Here is an 18,952-nt window from a genome sequence, read left to right as displayed (position 1 = left end):
ACCATGCCGTTCTCACCGGGGATGCAGAATTGGGCATAACACGGCTGCCCGTCCTTCATGCATTCTAATTAGGAAAATGGTGAGGCGTCATATTTTCCCGTCAGAAAGCACATCGAAGCCTAGCGTCGATTAAACGTCTCTGTCTCTACCGCAGGCGGGTCGTTTTGCTGAGCTCAGCCTTTCAGAAAACTGATCCCCAAATATTTGTGAACCGCTGGGTTCTTGGAAGAATCCTCCAAATGCTTCTCCTGGGTCAGAGGGTTCTTAGAGAGAGAAGAGAGCTGGAGGTGCCATGTTCTCCTGGGTCAGAGGGTTCTTAGAGAGGGGAGGAGAGAGCGGGAGGTGCCATGTTCTCCTGGGTCAGAGGGTTCTTAGAGAGAGGAGAGAGCTGGAGGTGCCATGTTCTCCTGGGTCAGAGGGTTCTTAGAGAGGGGAGGAGAGAGCTGGAGGTGCCATATTCTCCTGGGTCAGAGGGTTCTTAGAGAGGGGAGGAGAGAGCTGGAGGTGCCATGTTCTCCTGGGTCAGAGGGTTCTTAGAGAGAGGAGAGAGCTGGAGGTGCCATGTTCTCCTGGGTCAGAGGGTTCTTAGAGAGGGGAGGAGAGAGCTGGAGGTGCCATGTTCTCCTGGGTCAGAGGGTTCTTAGAGAGAGGAGAGAGCTGGAGGTGCCATGTTCTCCTGGGTCAGAGGGTTCTTAGAGAGAGGAGAGAGCTGGAGGTGCCATGTTCTCCTGGGTGAGAGGGTTCTTCTTAGAGAGGGGAGGAGAGAGCTGGAGGTGCCATGTTCTCCTGGGTCAGAGGGTTCTTAGAGAGAGGAGAGAGCTGGAGGTGCCATGTTCTCCTGGGTGAGAGGGTTCTTCTTAGAGAGGGGAGGAGAGAGCTGGAGGTGCCATATTCTCCTGTGTGAGAGGGTTCTTCGAGAGGGGAGGAGAGAGCTGGAGGTGCCATGTTCTGCTGGGTCAGAGGGTTCTTAGAGAGAGGAGAGAGCTGGACGTGCCATGTTCTCCTGTCAAATCAGGCTCCACCGAACGAATCGTCGACTATTTAGGGGTCTCCCCTATCATCAACAATGAGTGGCCATGTGGATCAGTTGTGCTCCTGTTTGGCTTCACATGCAGTGGTGAAATAGCTGCTCCACAGCTGGCCTGAGCATGCTGGCTACAGTACAGGCTGCTAGAGACATGGCACCTCCAGCTCTCTCCTCCCCTCTCTAAGGCCATGTTCAGACTAGGAGGCCAAATCTGATTTGTGAACTTTAGTGACCTATTAATGACTTTATCCAGATTGGTTTTATGAGTCTGGACGCTCCAAGTCTGATTTGTGTCACTTGTCCCAAACCACATATAGAGGTAGTTTCCAATCTGCTTTCGACTGATGTGACTTCAGTGCGGACGCGCAGATCCACCAAATCTGATTTGAACGTCATCACAACTCGTCATCAAATGCTTCTGCATTGGTTCTTAGAGAGAGGAGAGAGCTGGACGTGCCATGTTCTCCTGGGTCAGAGGGTTCTTAGAGAGAGGAGAGAGCTGGAGGTGCCATGTTCTCCTGGGTCAGAGGGTTCTTACAGAGGGGAGGAGAGAGCTGGAGGTGCCATGTTCTCCTGGGTGAGAGGGTTTTTCTTAGAGAGGGGAGGAGAGAGCTGGAGGTGCCATGTTCTCCTGGGTGAGAGGGTTCTTCGAGAGGGGAGGAGAGAGCTGGAGGTGCCATGTTCTCCTGGGTCAGAGGGTTCTTACAGAGGGGAGGAGAGAGCTGGAGGTGCCATGTTCTCCTGGGTCAGTCAGAGGGTTCTTACAGAGGGGAGGAGAGAGCTGGAGGTGCCATGTTCTCCTGGGTGAGAGGGTTCTTCTTAGAGAGGGGAGGAGAGAGCTGGAGGTGCCATGTTCTCCTGGGTCAGAGGGTTCTTAGAGAGGGGAGGAGACAGCTGGAGGTGCCATGTTCTCCTGGGTCAGAGAGAGGGGAGGAGAGAGCTGGAGGTGACATGTTCTCCTGGGTCAGAGGGTTCTTCGAGAGGGGAGGAGAGAGCTGGAGGTGCCATGTTCTCCTGGGTCAGAGGGTTCTTACAGAGGGGAGGAGAGAGCTGGAGGTGCCATGTTCTCCTGGGTCAGTCAGAGGGTTCTTACAGAGGGGAGGAGAGAGCTGGAGGTGCCATGTTCTCCTGGGTGAGAGGGTTCTTCTTAGAGAGGGGAGGAGAGAGCTGGAGGTGCCATGTTCTCCTGGGTCAGAGGGTTCTTAGAGAGGGGAGGAGACAGCTGGAGGTGCCATGTTCTCCTGGGTCAGAGAGAGGGGAGGAGAGAGCTGGAGGTGACATGTTCTCCTGGGTCAGAGGGTTCTTACGCCATGTTCACATTACAGGCACATCTGATTTGCTGATAAAGTCATTAATCATCATTATCTTGATTGGTTTCCCAAATCTGATTTGGGAGTGTGTCCGCACTGCCACAAATCTGATTCTCAAGTCGGATCTGTGTGTCCAGACCTAAACAGCCTATCTGCATGGATTGCTATGGTAACGACGTGGGCGTCAGTAAATACGTACGTTGGTGACGTGGTTTTCCTGCGCAGAAGCATTTGATGACGAGTTGCGAGTGACGTTCAAATCAGATTTGATGGATCTGCGCGTCCGCACTGAAGTCACATCAGTCGAAAGCAGATTGGAAACTACCTCCATATGTGGTTTGGGACAAGTGACACAAATCAGACTTGGAGCGTCCAGACTCATAAAACCAATCTGGATAAAGTCATTAATAGGTCACTAAAGTTCACAAATCAGATTTGGCTTCCTAGTCTGAACATGGCCTTAGAGAGGGGAGGAGAGAGCTGGAGGTGCCATGTTCTCCTGGGTCAGAGGGTTCTTAGAGAGAGGAGAGAGCTGGAGGTGCCTTGTTCTCCTGGGTGAGAGGGTTCTTCTTAGAGAGGGGAGGAGAGAGCTGGAGGTGCCATGTCTCTAGCAGCCTGTACTGTAGCCAGCATGCTCAGGCCAGCTGTGGAGCAGCTATTTCACCACTGCATGTGAAGCCAAACAGGAGCACAACTGATCCACATGGCCACTCATTGTTGATGATAGGGGAGACCCCTAAATAGTCGACGATTCGTTCGGTGGAGCCTGATTTGACTGCTGCCAATCTCATAGTCAAATAGTCACAAAATGTGGTTATGAAACAAGGATAATTTCCATTCTTGCTATATGGGGGATGCTGAATGTCTGATTTTACATATAATTGCTTGGTTTCTCCCAATAGATTGTGATATATATATATATATATATATATATATATATATATATATATATATATATATATATATATATATAGCCTCTTTTGGTATAAGTATGAGCCAATACAGTAAAACCAAGTCCCAATTAAACAAACAAATCAAACAACTTCATGCCAGTGGATTTTCTGATTGCCAGATAGTCTTATTAAAGAAAGAAAGAAAAAATAATTGTTAAATATTGGTGTTGAAGAGCCAAATCCAATTCGACTGACAGAATTGTGAGTCGGATGGGTTCAGCCCCAGTTGATGACTGGTTGAATGACATGTGGTCACTTGCATGCCTCAGCTTGAGTATGGAAAAAAAGGCTGGCATTGGTTCAAACATCTGGTCTGCTTCTCAGCGGTTTGTAACATTCCTCAACACTCCATATGGAGATAAACAACTTCCTGTAGAGCAGCAGCCTTGACGTGATGAATACTATGTCAAACTAACCGCGCTGCGCGGATACTGACTGAAAACTACTATGGCCTTGAGTCATCTGTGTTCTAATGTCAATGATACTGAAATAGACATGGTTCATATGTTGTGTGAATAGTAGGCTACATCATGTTTACATGGTGGTTTTCCCCTCCATTTTGACTGGCTCAATCGATTATTGTAATGAGCCTATGATGTCATTTCCTGTCATTCCCTATTATGTCTTGTCTGATAATCACATTACTGGTTAGTCACCTTCAGGAAGGTGCATGTTTTTCACCTTTATGCATTAGTCATACAATACAGGCTTTTTATGTGATTTGTTCAGCACAGAGCGCCTTGGTTGGTTGCTCTCTTGGTTCTGTATCATCTTTGTCACCCCTGTACCACAGAGCACCTTGCTGGGCTGTATCCATCCTCCAAAGGATGCTCTCCTCTCTCTGCTCAGGCCCGGTTCTACAGGGTGCAGGAGCGTGCATTGCACCCTCAGTTTAATATTTTGCACCCTCAGTTGAAATTTGAATAATATTCTGGCGGACGGATGCATCCGATAAGACTGTCTTTCAGAGGTTGTAGTGGGCCTCATCTTTAAAGCTAGAGTGAAGATCCTTGTAGCATGTGAAACTAGAAGCAATGGCGCCTGGGTGTGCAAATGCCACCCACACAGGCAGCTGGCACACCCAAACAGAAAGGGGGAAAAATTAAGTTGTTTGTTTGTTTGTCTGCAAAACACATCAGCTGTCATGCACAGCCTGTCGGCCATTCAGACCAATAGTGTTTTTGGAGCTGCCAACGTCTTTCTGCAATTCATTCTCTATGTAAGGACGCGCTAGATGTGCTCCTCTTTTAATGAACGCACCTGGCGTTTCAGCGCTGGTGGCGTCTGTTGTTTTTGGAGGAGCGCTGTGGGCGTTTTAAAACTGAAAAAAGTTGAACATTGAGGAAAAGCGCCCTGATCGTCTTTTTCACTCTTCCTACTGTACCTTTTCTCCTCCCGAGGGATTTTCAACCTCTGTTGCTGCCAGAATTAGCAATAATCTGGCTTTCATGTTGACAGTGAACAACATCAAACAGACAAAACTAGCTGGTGACCGTCCGTGTGGTCGTTGTGTTCTGATCTGTACTGCACGCGACTACAGGGGGAAAACAAACGGAGCACAAAAAAACACTCCGTGTGCTGTGTTTTGTGCACAATGGAAGCGCTCTCAACATGATTTTCATAGTGTTCTGACTGAAAAATGCGCTTTGGGTGTGAACGCTTGGTGGTGGACAGTGGAGAGACAGACGATGATGAAGATGATGCAGCCGAAACAATGACATTAATAACAGCGGGGGGAGGCAGCCAAAAACACACTGATGGTTTGTGCAGCAGCAGAGTCAGAGGACACTGAGAACGCTACAGATCTCTCTGCAGTAGACGAACCTGCATGCCAACCAAACTTGCGTTCTTTCCCGACTAGAACACTCATTGGAAAAAGTAGGTGAGACTTTTTTGAGATACCAAAGTGCAGTGTTTCCCATACATAAAGAAATTTGTGGCGGGCCACCACAAAAGGATTTTGACCGCCACAAAAAGATGTTGACCAAAAAAAAAAAAAAAAATCTTTTTTACAGTGCACCTGAACGCAACATGCAAGATACCCGCTGAATAAGTGTCCAATAAATGTTCATGTCATTCTGGCCAATACTTCTGTTATAGCATTTCAGTCTGGAATATGGAATATCTTTCAATAATCTATGATTTAGCTGCTAAATTGTCAAATACCGACATCTGCTCACTACCCAGGCACTTATGTATGTACTTAACCTAACTAACTTAACCTAACTAACTATCCGGTGTGCACAACATTGTCAGCCTAAACTCCGGCTGACACCCCAAAAACCTACAATCCGCTACAGAAAAATGTATATTGTTTCTATATTAACTGGCCCCTCGCATTCTATCATTTCACGAAAGTGGCAAAGCAAGTTGAGTATCCCTGACCTATAGGAGAAATTTAGTTTGTCATTGTAAACCCACAGCACAGTAATGATGACATGTTCTTCATAGATCTAGCCTTTTAATTTTGCTCTTAAGCTTTCTCAAAGTACATCAAATTCATGCATTTTACTTTAAAATGTTTAAAAACAATATCGTGGGGGGGCATACCCCCGCACCCCCCTAGGGGGTCTGCGGTCCCCCACCACAAATACTCAAAATCCTGTAGGAAACACTGAAGTGGTTTTACATCTTGCCAAAAAATACAATTTCATTGACTGCTTCTACCTGCTAATAATGAGTGCGAAAAGGAGCAAACATTGATGGTTATGGTCATATGGTCGTATCTTAATATTCCTCTAAATCTGGTTTGAAAAGGCACACATTTTTTTTGGTGGCGGCCGCAACCACCAAATGGTCCGCCCCCTGGCATACCCTGGCTTTCTGTGGCACACCCAATGAGCCAAGTCTGGCTACGCCAATGACTAGAAGACCTAAAGGCAGTAGGTTTCAAACTTGTTTTGCCTGCAGTACCCCCTTTTGCTGATTTCTGAATCCAAGTACCCCCTTTACCCGACTACAACATTTTGCGTAGAAAACTGCAAGAGAAAACTACAGTATATGATGCAATGAATGAATGATAATCCACCTTTTGAATGATCTAACATTACAAAATAAGAAATGGAGTCAGAGTTGCAAGTGCCTCCTGAGCAGATCTATTTTGATGTTTGTTATTTTCATGATTTATTCTTAAATTTTTCAATTTTCCCCTTTCTCTCAAGTACCCCCTGTAGAACCTCTATGTACCCCTATTGGTACGCGATGTGTACCCCAGTTTGGGAACGGCTGAAAAACGCGTAGTTCCCACTACAATGGTGTCTCCAGGACATTTTGCCATGATGACACACGCACGCACGCATGCACACCAACACAGTCTCAACACAGTTTTGGACCAACGTTGCTATGTTACAATTTCGGCTCCAAAATTGTAAAATGTTAACGTTTTGAGATTTTAGGTTTAGAGTTAGGGGAAGGGGAGGGGTTAGAAACAGAAAATCTCTGGAAACCACGCCCACCTTTGTATAAACGTACGTTACCATTTTACAATTTCGGAGCCGGAATTCTAACATAGCAACGTTGGTCCAAAAACGTTGCTATTTTACAATTTTCTTGGAGACACACATACACACACACCCCCACACACACACACACACACACACACACACACACACACACACACACACACACACACACACACACACACACACACACACACACACACACACACACACACACACAAACTCACAAGGTGAAAACAATAGTGCCCACCTTATCATAGTAGTGAGATATAGTCTATATTTCCCCAAAATGTCCATTCTGGGCATTCCTCACTATAACAGGGGGATGCCTCTATATCATAACAGGGGGATGCCTCTATATCATTATAACAGGGGGATGCCTCTATATCATAACAGGGGGATGCCTCTATATCATAACAGGGGGATGCCTCTAGCTGCAAGTTTTGAAAGTCAGTTTCCAGATGACCACCCTGCTTGCCGTAGTAGAGAAAGATGATCACCAAGAGGCCAACCTCCGTCACCCCTGGGTGCACCTCCTCCTCACCCTCTCTGTCACATCACATGATCAACACCTACCATGACTGAGTCAGCAACTGTAGAGAACTTGACCTGTGAAGGAGTTCACTTCAAACTCCATCTGGACCACCTATAGGGAGAGGTGTCCTCCTTAAGGACAGAAATGCTTAGGAATTGAACTGAGGACGTTAATTGACAAGAATGAGTCTAGGTGTCTTTGTTGTCATCATCACCATAACTCATTATTAACTAAATGATGTAACCATTGGCGATTGAACATAGAACTGGAACAGGATGTCCGAGATAGCTGACCCGTACACCCTCGACTACGGCTCGGTATCGGTACTCGCTACCCTTAAGGTACCGACCAAAATAACTCAGTACCAAGTTTTATCCAAACTTCTCCAGTTAAACGATACCGTCGTACCCTTGATTCAGTCCACTAGTAGCTTGGAGAAGGCTCTTTATGGGGCATGTGGTTTGAGATGTGGTTTATGTCAGTGTGGTTGGAGTTAGGCATGTGTCTGCTCTGATGAAGCATCCTTCACTGCTGTTCTGTTGGGCAGATGTTTAGTAATAGTAATAGTAATTTATTTCGGTCTATTTGTCAGTTTCACATAGATGCACTGCAGTAATAATGTATGTTATACATAAAAGGACCGAAAAGGTGTAGGCTGAAGCCGTAGCTTATGTATACCTACCCTTTTTACATTTCATTACATCAAACACAAAATTGTGTTGCAAGAATCAATTAACAACGAAAAGCAGTATTTACATTCAATCGTAGAAGCATTACGATAGCTTTAACTTGGTCATACTAAGGTTTTGTATTTATAAAGAACTCTAAGTTTAAATGAATGAATTACATTACATTAATTACATTAATTTTTTTTAATGTTTGGGTGGAGACTGGTGTCCATGACCAGAGACCTCTTTCCATAAATGAGCTGTCTGGATATACTCTTGCCTACAGTTTCTCCTATTAGTCTCGGCTCCCAGACGATTGGAGATCTCCGCCTGCCAATCGTCTGGGAACTTGTTGTCAAAAATAGTTTCTTGAACGGCAGCAAGAACATCCGCTAACAAACCTACACCCCCTTTGTCAAGTTACCGGAAATGACGCTCTCCCCCATTATCCTCTGTAGTGAAACAAACCGCCCCTTCTGCATTTTCTTTACTCTCAAATTGTTTCCACCCATTTTTAACAACGAAAGCTGGAAGAAAGTTCTCAGTCTCTAGTTGAGCGACGCGCATCGAGACTGAGAACTGAGTCGAAGCTTCCATTCACTCTATCTACCCCTTTTGTAAATCCGCTTAGCAGTTACCACTCGATAAACATCTACAATATTTTATTTTTTCGATCTCTTCAATCTCCATACACACTTTTTAACTCTACACACAGCGCTTGCATTATTAAAGCCCCATTCAGCAACTTTTCCAAGTTTTGCTATTGGAGAAACAGCGCCCTCTGGGTGCAATAGTATCGATATCGATATCGCCGTTCAAAGTCAACAAAACACAGCGCCAGAAAGCTCTATGTACATGTTGTGACATCGCGTACTCACCACGTGATGAAATAATAATCCATAGTTACGTGAAACGTCATTTTCGTAGCAAATTCACACAGAGTTACTTCCTTGTTTTCATGAACACAACGCTCCCGCTGCATGGGCACATCTTGCCTCCGGGACGCAGGCACAAAACTGCTTAGTCCCAGGAGAGGCATTTGGAGGGCGGTGTGTGACCAATAGAGGTGACATTCTCTCTGTTACAAGTCACTCTACCATCCTCAATGACCAAAACGCTGCTATATTAAGGTGAAAAAGTGACTGATTCGGGCTTTAAATCACCTTTCAGTTTTGTAATGACAAAACGAAGTGGCTGCAGGTTCACTGTGTCAACACTGCAGGTTCACTGTGTCAACACTGTGGGTGCTGTATAATGAATAGAGTGTTGATATGATTGATGCTCCTAAAGTCCTGTCATTCCCCCACCTCCCTCTGAGTATGATGCATGGCCTCTTTACACCACCTCCCTCTGAGTATGATGCATGGCCTCTTTACACCACCTCCCTCTGAGTATGATGCATGGCCTCTTTACACCACCTCCCTCTGAGTATGGTGCATGGCCTCTTTACTCCACCTCCCTCTGAGTATGATGCATGGCCTCTTTACACCACCTCCCTCTGAGTATGATGCAGGGCCTCTTTACTCCACCTCCCTCTGAGTATGATGCATGGCCTCTTTACACCACCTCCCTCTGAGTATGATGCATGGCCTCTTTACACCACCTCCCTCTGAGTAGGATGCATGGCCTCTTTACACCACCTCCCTCTGAGTATGATGCATGGCCTCTTTACACCACCTCCCTCTGAGTAGGATGCATGGCCTCTTCACAGCAGTTTCCAGGCAGTGTGATGAATACTGCGCCTCTCTCAGGGCCATCAGTCTATCTCAGTCAGGTTGTGAACATATTGTCTGTAGATGCCTCCTGCTGTGGGAGGATGTGTCTTGATAAGGAGCTGCTTGCTGCTGTAAAGGCTGACTTGTTGGCTGCTAATTGGCATCAAGAGACCGTCAATAATGGAGCTCATCACCCACATCGCTCCACTGAAAGCTCTAAAGCCCCCCTCCACTGGATTTTTTATGCTTCCGCCGGCGATAGCCAGGCCGGAGGCATACGCCCGTACGTCCCTATGTTCGTTAACGCGATATCTGAGGAACGCCTTGACGGAATTTCATCAAATTTGCCTCAAACATCGACTTAGACTCAAGGATGATCTGAGTAGATTTTGGTGGTCAAAGGTCAAGGTCACTGTGACCTCTTGAACGCCATTTTCAAGCTTGTTAAAGCGATATCTCAAGAACGGCTTGATGGAATTTCTTCCAATTTGGCTCATTTTGGTGGTCAAAGGTCAAAGGTCAAGGTCACTGTGACCGCTCCAACGCCATTTTCAAGCTTGTTTTGATAATCGATCAAAATCTCAGTAACACCTTGATGGAATTTCTTCACATTTGCCTCAAACGTCAATGTCTGGACAGACATGGATGTCGACTTCTCACTTGTTGGGGGGTACGGTGGTGCAGTGGTAAGCGCTGTCGCCTCACAGCTCGAAGGTCCTGGGTCCGATTCTCACCTGGGACGCTGTGGGCACTGGAGTTGTGACCCCCCCATATCCTCAGTGCCCACTGCTCAGGTGGGCTATCTCGTCGAAAGGGCCTTTCTGTGTGGAGTTTGCATGTTCTCCCCGTACCCCCCAGGGGGTTCCTCCGTACATAACCCCCCACTAAAAACATGCAGAAGATCGTCATCCGACCAGTGACGACAACATCTGAAGTTGGTCCAATGATGGTCCAATGAAGGTCCCCGGGTGCTGGAAAGAAATAGCGACCACTGCTCCTGGCCTGCCCCCTGGAGGAAAGGACAAGCCTGGATGGGTCAAATGCAGAGGAGGACATATTTCACCGGCCACCGTCAGCATGAGTGTGTGTTGTGGCCGCATGCATGTGTTGTCGTGTGTTCGTGTGACAATAAAGACGGGCTGCCGTCTGAAATCGTGTTGGCGGAGGCATATATCCGCGGTGCGGTCGTTCTAGTTTACAGTGTAGTTTTTTAATCTTTAAACAAGCTCTATGAAAGGTCAGTTGATGTCACTTGAGCAAGTTGTCATCAGTGACGTCATCAGTGCGTCACTCGAGCCAATTGTGATGTCATTAGTGATGTCACTCGAGCAATTGTGATGTCATCAATAAATCTTTCCTGGTATGAGCCGATGGCACACAGTTGCACAATGGCGCCTAGCTGGGTGGGCAGTGTCTGTCTCTCTGTCAGTCCAGAGTCTCCGCCCTAGGAATCAATTCCTAGTATTAGAAAATGTGTCATCTTGAAGTATCATGAATAGAGTCAAAGCCAAAGTCACTTCCTCTTCCGGGTTAAGGTCTCATTATAGTCGAGCGAGGCTCCGCAAGGCAGACGTCCGCAGATCACGTGCGCACTCCGCGCTGGGGCCGATGCTTTTATAGTCAGAACGGCAGCCAAGTGATCAGCGTGTTACATTGTACAGTGATAACAGTGAGAATAGCCCATGAAAAGTCACAATGAAACGCTATTATGTGCAGTACTAACCTCATCAAGGTAGGCCAGAAACGGGTCCCAAATAGTTGAGAATTTTTTAAGTGAGTTGGTCCTGAACCTAAGTTTCTCCATCCGCATGACAGAGGTCAGTCAACCACAATTGAAAAGAAGGTGAAGAGGGGGATTTCCATTCCTGCAGAATGAGTTTTTTGGCAACAGTTGTCTCCTGCATGTATGTCATTTACTGTTCATTTCTGTCATAGAGAGTGAGTTCTGTAAAGAAACGGCCACACACACACGCACCTCTCTTGAGGCTGCTGAGGTGTGTGTGTGTGTGAGAGACAGAGCGACAGGGGGGGAGGCCATTGGGGATCAGCATGAGGATGAGTCAGCAAAGCAAACGGCACATGCACACACACACACACACACACACACACACACACACACACACACACACACTCATGGCTGCTGAGGTGTGTGTGTGTGTGTGTGTGTGTGTGTGTGTGTGTCAGAGTCCCTGCGGGCAGCAGAGTGCAGCAGCCCCACCCACCATGCCAGCTCACATCAACAGGCCGTGGATATACACATGCACGCACACACACACACACCGTGCATATTTACACACACACACACACACACACACACACACACACACACACAAACTACACATGCACACTAGGAGTGTATGTGCGTGCGTGTTAGTGTTAGTGTTAGTGCATTCATATTTCATTAACATGAACCGAATGAGAACGTTAAAGTCCCTGGAAACCAGAAATATATTTTTATTATTTAGCATTTTGAGTTCATCACATCACAGGAACCTATGTTAATAAGCCACCAGCCAAATTTGAACGATGATGAATGTCGCAAAGTATATAAATTTAGGTTTGACAGTCATGGCAAAAGTCATGAGAATCAATTACATTTTAGAGTGTATTTTCTCACAGTTTTGTTGTGATTGACGTGTATATCATGTGCTGCCATTTTAGCCGATCTTCCAGTGGATATAGGGGCTTCCCATTCGAGACTCAGAAGGAAGAATGACTGATGAGTCTCGCGTTGAGGCTAGTGCAACCTACTGCTGGTCCTGATAGACCCAAACCTTTTGCCCAGTGGAAGTCTTTGGAAAAGATGATGATCAGGATGGGAGGGGTCGGCTTCATGGTCCAGGCTCTGCTGGGCCTTCTTGGTGGTGGGAGTGATGTTCTTCTGCCACATGAGGTCCTGGGAGATTGTTCTTCCCAGGAATATGAATGAGTCCACAGTGTTAACTGGAGAGTCACACAGGATGAGAGGGGCTGTCAGAGCTGCAGGTTCCTCCTGAAGTCTGACACCATCTCCACAGTTTTCACAGCGTTCAGGGAGGGATGTCCATTGTAAGGAGGCGCTCCTCTTGAGGTGAGAGGAGGGCATCTGTATAGGCGAGGACAGAAGCGCTTTGGATAAAAGCGCTATATAAATGCAATCCATTTACCATTTACCATTTACCATAACTGTAATACATCATGGGCGACCTGTCCACTTTCTTTCTTTTATGCGCACATAGAGTTCTGTCCCCACGAAAGAAAGAAAGAAAGAAAGAAAGAAAGAAAGAAAGAAAGAAAGAAAGAAAGAAAGAGAAAGAAAGAAAGAAAGAAAGAAAGAAGGAAAAAGGTGTGCTGACAACAGGCTGGCTGGTACTTGTTCTGGGGCCAGAACACACAGCTGGACAATGGCTCTATATTGAGACAGCATTCAACATGAGATGCTATCTGCTGTCCAGCTGCTGGCACAGCACTGCACAACACAACACAACACAACACAGCACAGCACAGCACACAGCACACAGCACACAGCACAGCGCAGCACAGCACAGCACAGCACACAGCATTGTGTGTGTTTGGATCATTCACACTTGGCTGCTAATCGTGAATGATGTTATTACCATACAGTACCATTACAGCTGGGTTTGAAATGCCACCTGTATCCACATCACGTCTCCAGATACAGGTCACATTTAAAAAAAACTGCTGTAAATAGGTGAGACGGTGATCCCATTCCAGCTGGCATTATGGGACATTCACACCAAAAGCATTTTTTTCAGTCAGAACGCTATGAAAATCATGTTGAGGGCGCTTCCATTGTGCACAAAACACAGCGCACGGAGCGTTTTTTTCCCCGCTTCGTTTTATTTTCCCCTGCAGTCGCGCGCACTAGAGTTAAGCACACAACGACCACACGGACAGTAGCCAGCTGGTTTTGTCTGTTTGATGTTGTTCACTGTCAACATGAAAGCCAGATTATTGCGAACTCTGGCAGCAGCCGAGGTTGAGGATCTCTCTGGGAGGAGAAAATGTAGGAGGAGTAAAAAGCACCCTTTTCCTCCAAATGTTCAACTTTTTCAGCTTAAAAACGCCCAGGGTGCTCCTCCAAAAAGACGAGATGCTACCAGCGTTTAAATGCCAGGTGCGTTCATGGCCGTAACTAGCTATGAGGACGGGGAGGTCCGGACCTCCCCTAATATTTCAGCCTGCAAAAAAAAAAAAAAAAAAAAAAATTTTTTTTTTTTTTTTTTTTTTTTGCAGGCCAGGCCAGGCCAGGCCACTCACTGAACAGCAGGCCAGGCGCCGCCTACTGGTTTACTAGTGGTTTTATTACTTTATTCAGGTTTAAAGTGGGTGCATCTCATTGTAATCATGCATGATGCCAATTGCCAAGCTCCCGAAGTCAGGTATGCAGGTGGCTATATGCATGGTTTCAGTTTCATGACCCAATAAGTAACAAAAAGAGGTGGTGTAAAGTTAAAAACAACATAATATATTTTATTTTATTTTTCAATCGTTTCTATCAGGAATAAATAAATGTCCCTCTGTATGTTTTTTTTTATTATCGATGATGACTTTGTGTGTTGTGTACGGCTTGGGTTGTGTACCTGTGTTTGTAGGTGTCATTTTGATATGAATTTGGCTAAAACAGTTTGTGTTTGTTAGTTACAATTATGTTGACAGGAGAGCTGAGCAGGTGGTGACATGAAAGAGAATATACTGAATAATGACATCACAACAGTATAATCCTAATGTTGATTTAAAATGATATATTACTCTAAATATGGCTAAAAAAGGGGGGGGAAAAAACTCAAATTTTTTTCTCCCCTTGCTGGACCTCCCCTTGCTGGACCTCCCCTATTTCGGAACCCTGGTTACAGCCCTGGGTGCGTTCCTTGAAAGAGGAGCACGTCTAGCAGAATTTATATAATAAATATAGCAGAAATTGCAGAAAGACACTGGCAGCTCCAAAAGCGCTTTGGGTGTGAATGTCCCCTTACAATGTGTGTTAACCTGTATGTGCTGTGTGTCTTCCAGGCTGCATGCTGTGTTTTGGCCAGTCGGCCTTCTTCCGCTTCAACCACCCTGAGGAAGCCTTCAGGATGAAGAGCATGCTGCCCCAGGCAGGGAGGGGCCTCACCGGGGAGTACAGGCTACTGACAGGTACCTACCTGCCCACAGACACTCAGTCATCTGCTTCACTGTGTTTTCTGACTGTCTTCACAAGGAAACCCAGGCTGAGTGACGCTCAGCCTGGGTTTGCTTCTTCCACAAACCCAGGCCCTGTGGGAAGACCTTTTGGGGCCAATAGCTACTCAAGAAAGTTGGCAACACACTGACCTGATGTTAGCTTAGCAGCTGCTAGCTCAGTAGCCAGCTGCTTAGCACTTCTAGCAGACAAATACAATGTTGTGGAACAAGGAAAGGCTTACCAGATACTTCCAATACATGTCATCCGGTATAGTTCATAGTATACTGCCTTTATGATCGCTGTTACAGTAACGTTACTCTCTAGTTACTAGTTACTCTCTCTCTCTAGTTACTCTCGTCAGGTGATGAGTGAAATCTAACTCTTGTAGCGTCCGTCGTGTGGACACTCGGTTTTATTTCAGTCAGGACCACTTTAGTCAAAATACAGGAGCACTTTAGATCAGCGTTTCTCAACTGGTGGGTCGCGACCCGGGGCCGTTTTGATTGGGTCGCGGACATTGGCCCAATTTTTTTTTTTTTTTTTTTTTTTTTTTTTCATATTTAATTTGAGTTAAATTCAGATTATTGAAACTGGATTAGCCTGACCAGTTTTACTTGTTTAACAAGCTGAAGCATATGCTCTGCCTGTAATTCAAGAGAAGTCTGCCTTTTCATTTCATATTTAATTTGAGTTCAATTCAGATGATTGAAACTGGATTAGTATGGCCCCAGTTTAATTAAAATGTATGACCAGTTTAACTAAAAAGCATATAGCCTGCCTGTGATTCCTTTTTATTTCATATTAGTTAAATTCAGACTATTGAAACTGGATTAGCATGACCAGGTTAACTTGTTTTATTATTATTATCATTATTATTAACTTGTTTAAAAACATATAGGCATGTAATTTAGGGCTGTGAATCTTCACTGGCCTCCCGATTCGATTCGATTACGATTCATCTGTCAACGATTCGATTCGATTCGATTAAACGATGCATCACGATGCATCGCGATGCATCTTAAATCGATGCATCACTTTTTCCGCAATACATGATTTATTTTTTCTCACTTTCTTTTTTCTCACTGTGTGGCTACTTTTAAAATAAAAGTGCATTTGGAATTGCATTGTATTATGATCCATAAACAACTGCATGTACTTCCATTCTATTTTATTTGATTATAATTTTTTTTTTTTTTTTTTTTTTTTTTTTTTTTTTTTTTTAATAATCGATTTTTGATATTTGTTAATCGATGCAGAATCGTGCACGTCCGCATCGCGATGCATCGTATAATCGATTATTTTTGACACCCCTAATGTAATTCAAGATAAGTCTGCCTTTTATTTCATATTTCATACAGTTCAAATAAGACTTTCTGAGCATGACCAGTTTGACTTGTTTAAATTTAAAAACATATAGGCCTGTAATTCAAGTCTGTAATTTCAATTGGTTTTTAGCCCTAGTTGCACTTCTGTTGCACTTTTTTGTTCATTTGAGGTTTATAACAGTGCATGAAGGCATTGTATATTAAATTAATGCGCTATTTTTTGTGCAATAAATTTGAGTGGTTTAAAAAAAAATCTGAAATTTGGGTCACAACTTCATGACAAGGAAAATAGTGGGTCCTGAGGCTACACCAGTTGAGAACCACTGCTTTAGATCAATGTAAAGCTTTTATTTGCATGAGTTATATTTGGTGGTATGGCTCTGCTCTGGAGGCTCCCTGCCCTAAGGCAGGGAGAGCAGCAGCAGGGTGAGCAGCAGCAGCAGGGAGAGCAGCAGCAGCAGCAGGGAGAGCAGCAGCAGCAGCAGCAGGGAGAGCAGCAGCAGCAGCAGCAGCAGCAGGGAGAGCAGCAGCAGCAGCAGCAGCAGGGAGAGCAGCAGCAGCAGCAGCAGCAGGGAGAGCAGCAGCAGCAGCAGCAGCAGAGAGCAGCAGCAGGGAGAGCAGCAGCAGCAGCAGCAGCAGAGAGCAGCAGCAGCAGCAGCAGCAGGGAGAGCAGCAGCAGCAGCAGGGAGAGCAGCAGCAGGGAGAGCAGCAGCAGCAGCAGCAGGGAGAGCAGCAGCAGCAGCAGAGAGCAGCAGCAGCAGCAGCAGGGAGAGCAGCAGCAGCAGCAGAGAGCAGCAGCAGCAGCAGGGAGAGCAGCAGCAGCAGCAGCAGCAGCAGGGAGAGCAGCAGCAGCAGCAGGGAGAGCAGCAGCAGGGAGAGCAGCAGCAGCAGCAGCAGGGAGAGCAGCAGCAGCAGCAGAGAGCAGCAGCAGCAGCAGAGAGAGCAGCAGCAGCAGCAGCAGGGAGAGCAGCAGCAGCAGCAGAGAGCAGCAGCAGCAGCAGGGAGAGCAGCAGCAGGGAGAGCAGCAGCAGCAGGGAGAGCAGCAGCAGAGAGCAGCAGCAGCAGCAGGGAGAGCAGCAGCAGCAGCAGAGAGCAGCAGCAGCAGCAGGGAGAGCAGCAGCAGAGAGCAGCAGCAGCAGCAGCAGCAGCAGCAGGGAGAGCAGCAGCAGCAGCAGAGAGCAGCAGCAGCAGCAGGGAGAGCAGCAGCAGCAGCAGAGAGCAGCAGCAGCAGCAGGGAGAGCAGCAGCAGCAGGGAGAGCAGCAGCAGAGAGCAGCAGCAGCAGCAGGGAGAGCAGCAGCAGAGAGCAGCAGCAGCAGCAGCAGCAGCAGGGAGAGCAGCAGCAGCAGGTAGAGCAGCAGCAGCAGCAGCAGCAGGGAGAGCAGCAGCAGAGAGCAGCAGCAGCAGCAGGGAGAGCAGCAGCAGGGAGAGCAGCAGCAGCAGCAGCAGGGAGAGCAGCAGCAGGGAGAGCAGCAGTAGCAGATTCTGGGAGCAGCAAAAGACCCCCAGGTACAGAACAGAGCAAGCAACAATGACAACAGAAATGACATTGTTTAAGTCAGACACAGCATGAAAGGAGGAGGTGGGTTGCAAACAGCTTGCAGAGGAAGCAGCAATGTTAGGCAGGCAGACTGAAGCAGATTTACAGAGGGTGCCCTGTTTGAGTTGAGCCAAATGAATGCGTCAGCTAAGCCGTCAGCTGATGTGGGCAAGGTTTGAGATCAGCTCCTAATCAGCTGTGGTCTGGGTTTAAGCTGGGCTTGACTTCCATGGCCTGCCTGAACTACCGCCTTGCTCAATTTCTATAACAAGCACACATTTGCAGTAGCTGTGACCAAATATGCAAATTTCCAAAAGGCACTTTTGTGGTGACATCATCCATTCCATTACGATATCATCCACTCCATTGTGAAATCCCCCCCCACCCCCACCGCGGATCAATTTTTTTTTGTCGACCAACCGACCAACCGACCAAGCAACCAACCAACCGAGTGACTTAAAGAGCTCAACAATGACTCTTGGCTGCCTTGGCTTGATTCCCTTTGGAATCGCTCTGTCGCTCTGTTTAATTGACGGACATGTGGGGGCTATAACGTCACGCAATGTCATGATATTTGTCCACTACGAGCCACCGTAGTTGTTTACAAGCTAAGCCTATCAGTGTGCTCCTAATGCGAGCTCTATACCGGTAGTACAGACTTCACTTCATGTCAGCTGTCAGCCTGTCAATCAGCTGTCAATGCGGTTTGTTGCCACACAATAAACCAGCGGTTTGTTCCAAGCCAGTGTGATCCTTGGCTCACTCTCACACGGCAGCCAATCAGCGTTGAACAGCGAGCGACTGATGCCAGCGTATTTTCGCTCGAGTTGGGATATTTCATCTCGGGCGACGAGTGAATTTTCTCCCTATCGCTCTGTCTCTGTCGCTCGGACGCCCAGCGATTTTTCTCCCGGGCGAATATACACTCAATCGCTCATTTGCATTGACTTTGTATGTAAACTCGATGCCAGCGAAAAACTTTAATAGGTCGGTGTGAATGCAGCTTAACAGCCTCAAGCCTCCTACAGTAGTAATATATATATATATATATATATATATAGTAGTAAGAGCGTTTCAGCACCGCCCATCTGGATGAATGGCCTGGATTGTTGCAGGGCGTCGTGTTTTACAGGTGCCCCTGTTTGCACAGCAGTAACTCCCCTCCAGTGTTTTTCCCAGCCTGCCAGGGTGGAGGTAGTGTAGTTAGTATAATTGGGACAGGGTGGAGGTAGTGTAGTTAGTATAATTGGGACAGG

General features: G+C 46.5%; 1 protein-coding gene across 1 annotated transcript in view; it reads left to right on the top strand.

The window, feature by feature from the left end:
• The window catches only part of phldb1b (pleckstrin homology-like domain, family B, member 1b), a gene marked incomplete at its 5' end in the record, with an annotated part of 197,850 nt that overhangs the window by 53,669 nt on the left and 125,229 nt on the right, over positions 1-18,952 (top strand). Inside the window, one exon of the mRNA XM_083637663.1 lies at positions 14,680-14,805. Coding sequence (XP_083493789.1) covers positions 14,680-14,805 — 126 coding nt within the window. The remainder of the gene's footprint in view (positions 1-14,679; positions 14,806-18,952) is intronic.

Source organism: Poromitra crassiceps (genome assembly GCF_964638095.1).
Source record: "Poromitra crassiceps genome assembly, chromosome: 5".
NCBI classification, from domain to species: Eukaryota; Metazoa; Chordata; class Actinopteri; order Beryciformes; family Melamphaidae; genus Poromitra; species Poromitra crassiceps.
The sequence above is the reverse complement of the archived record's forward strand: the minus strand, read 5'-3'. Positions and strand labels throughout refer to the sequence as shown.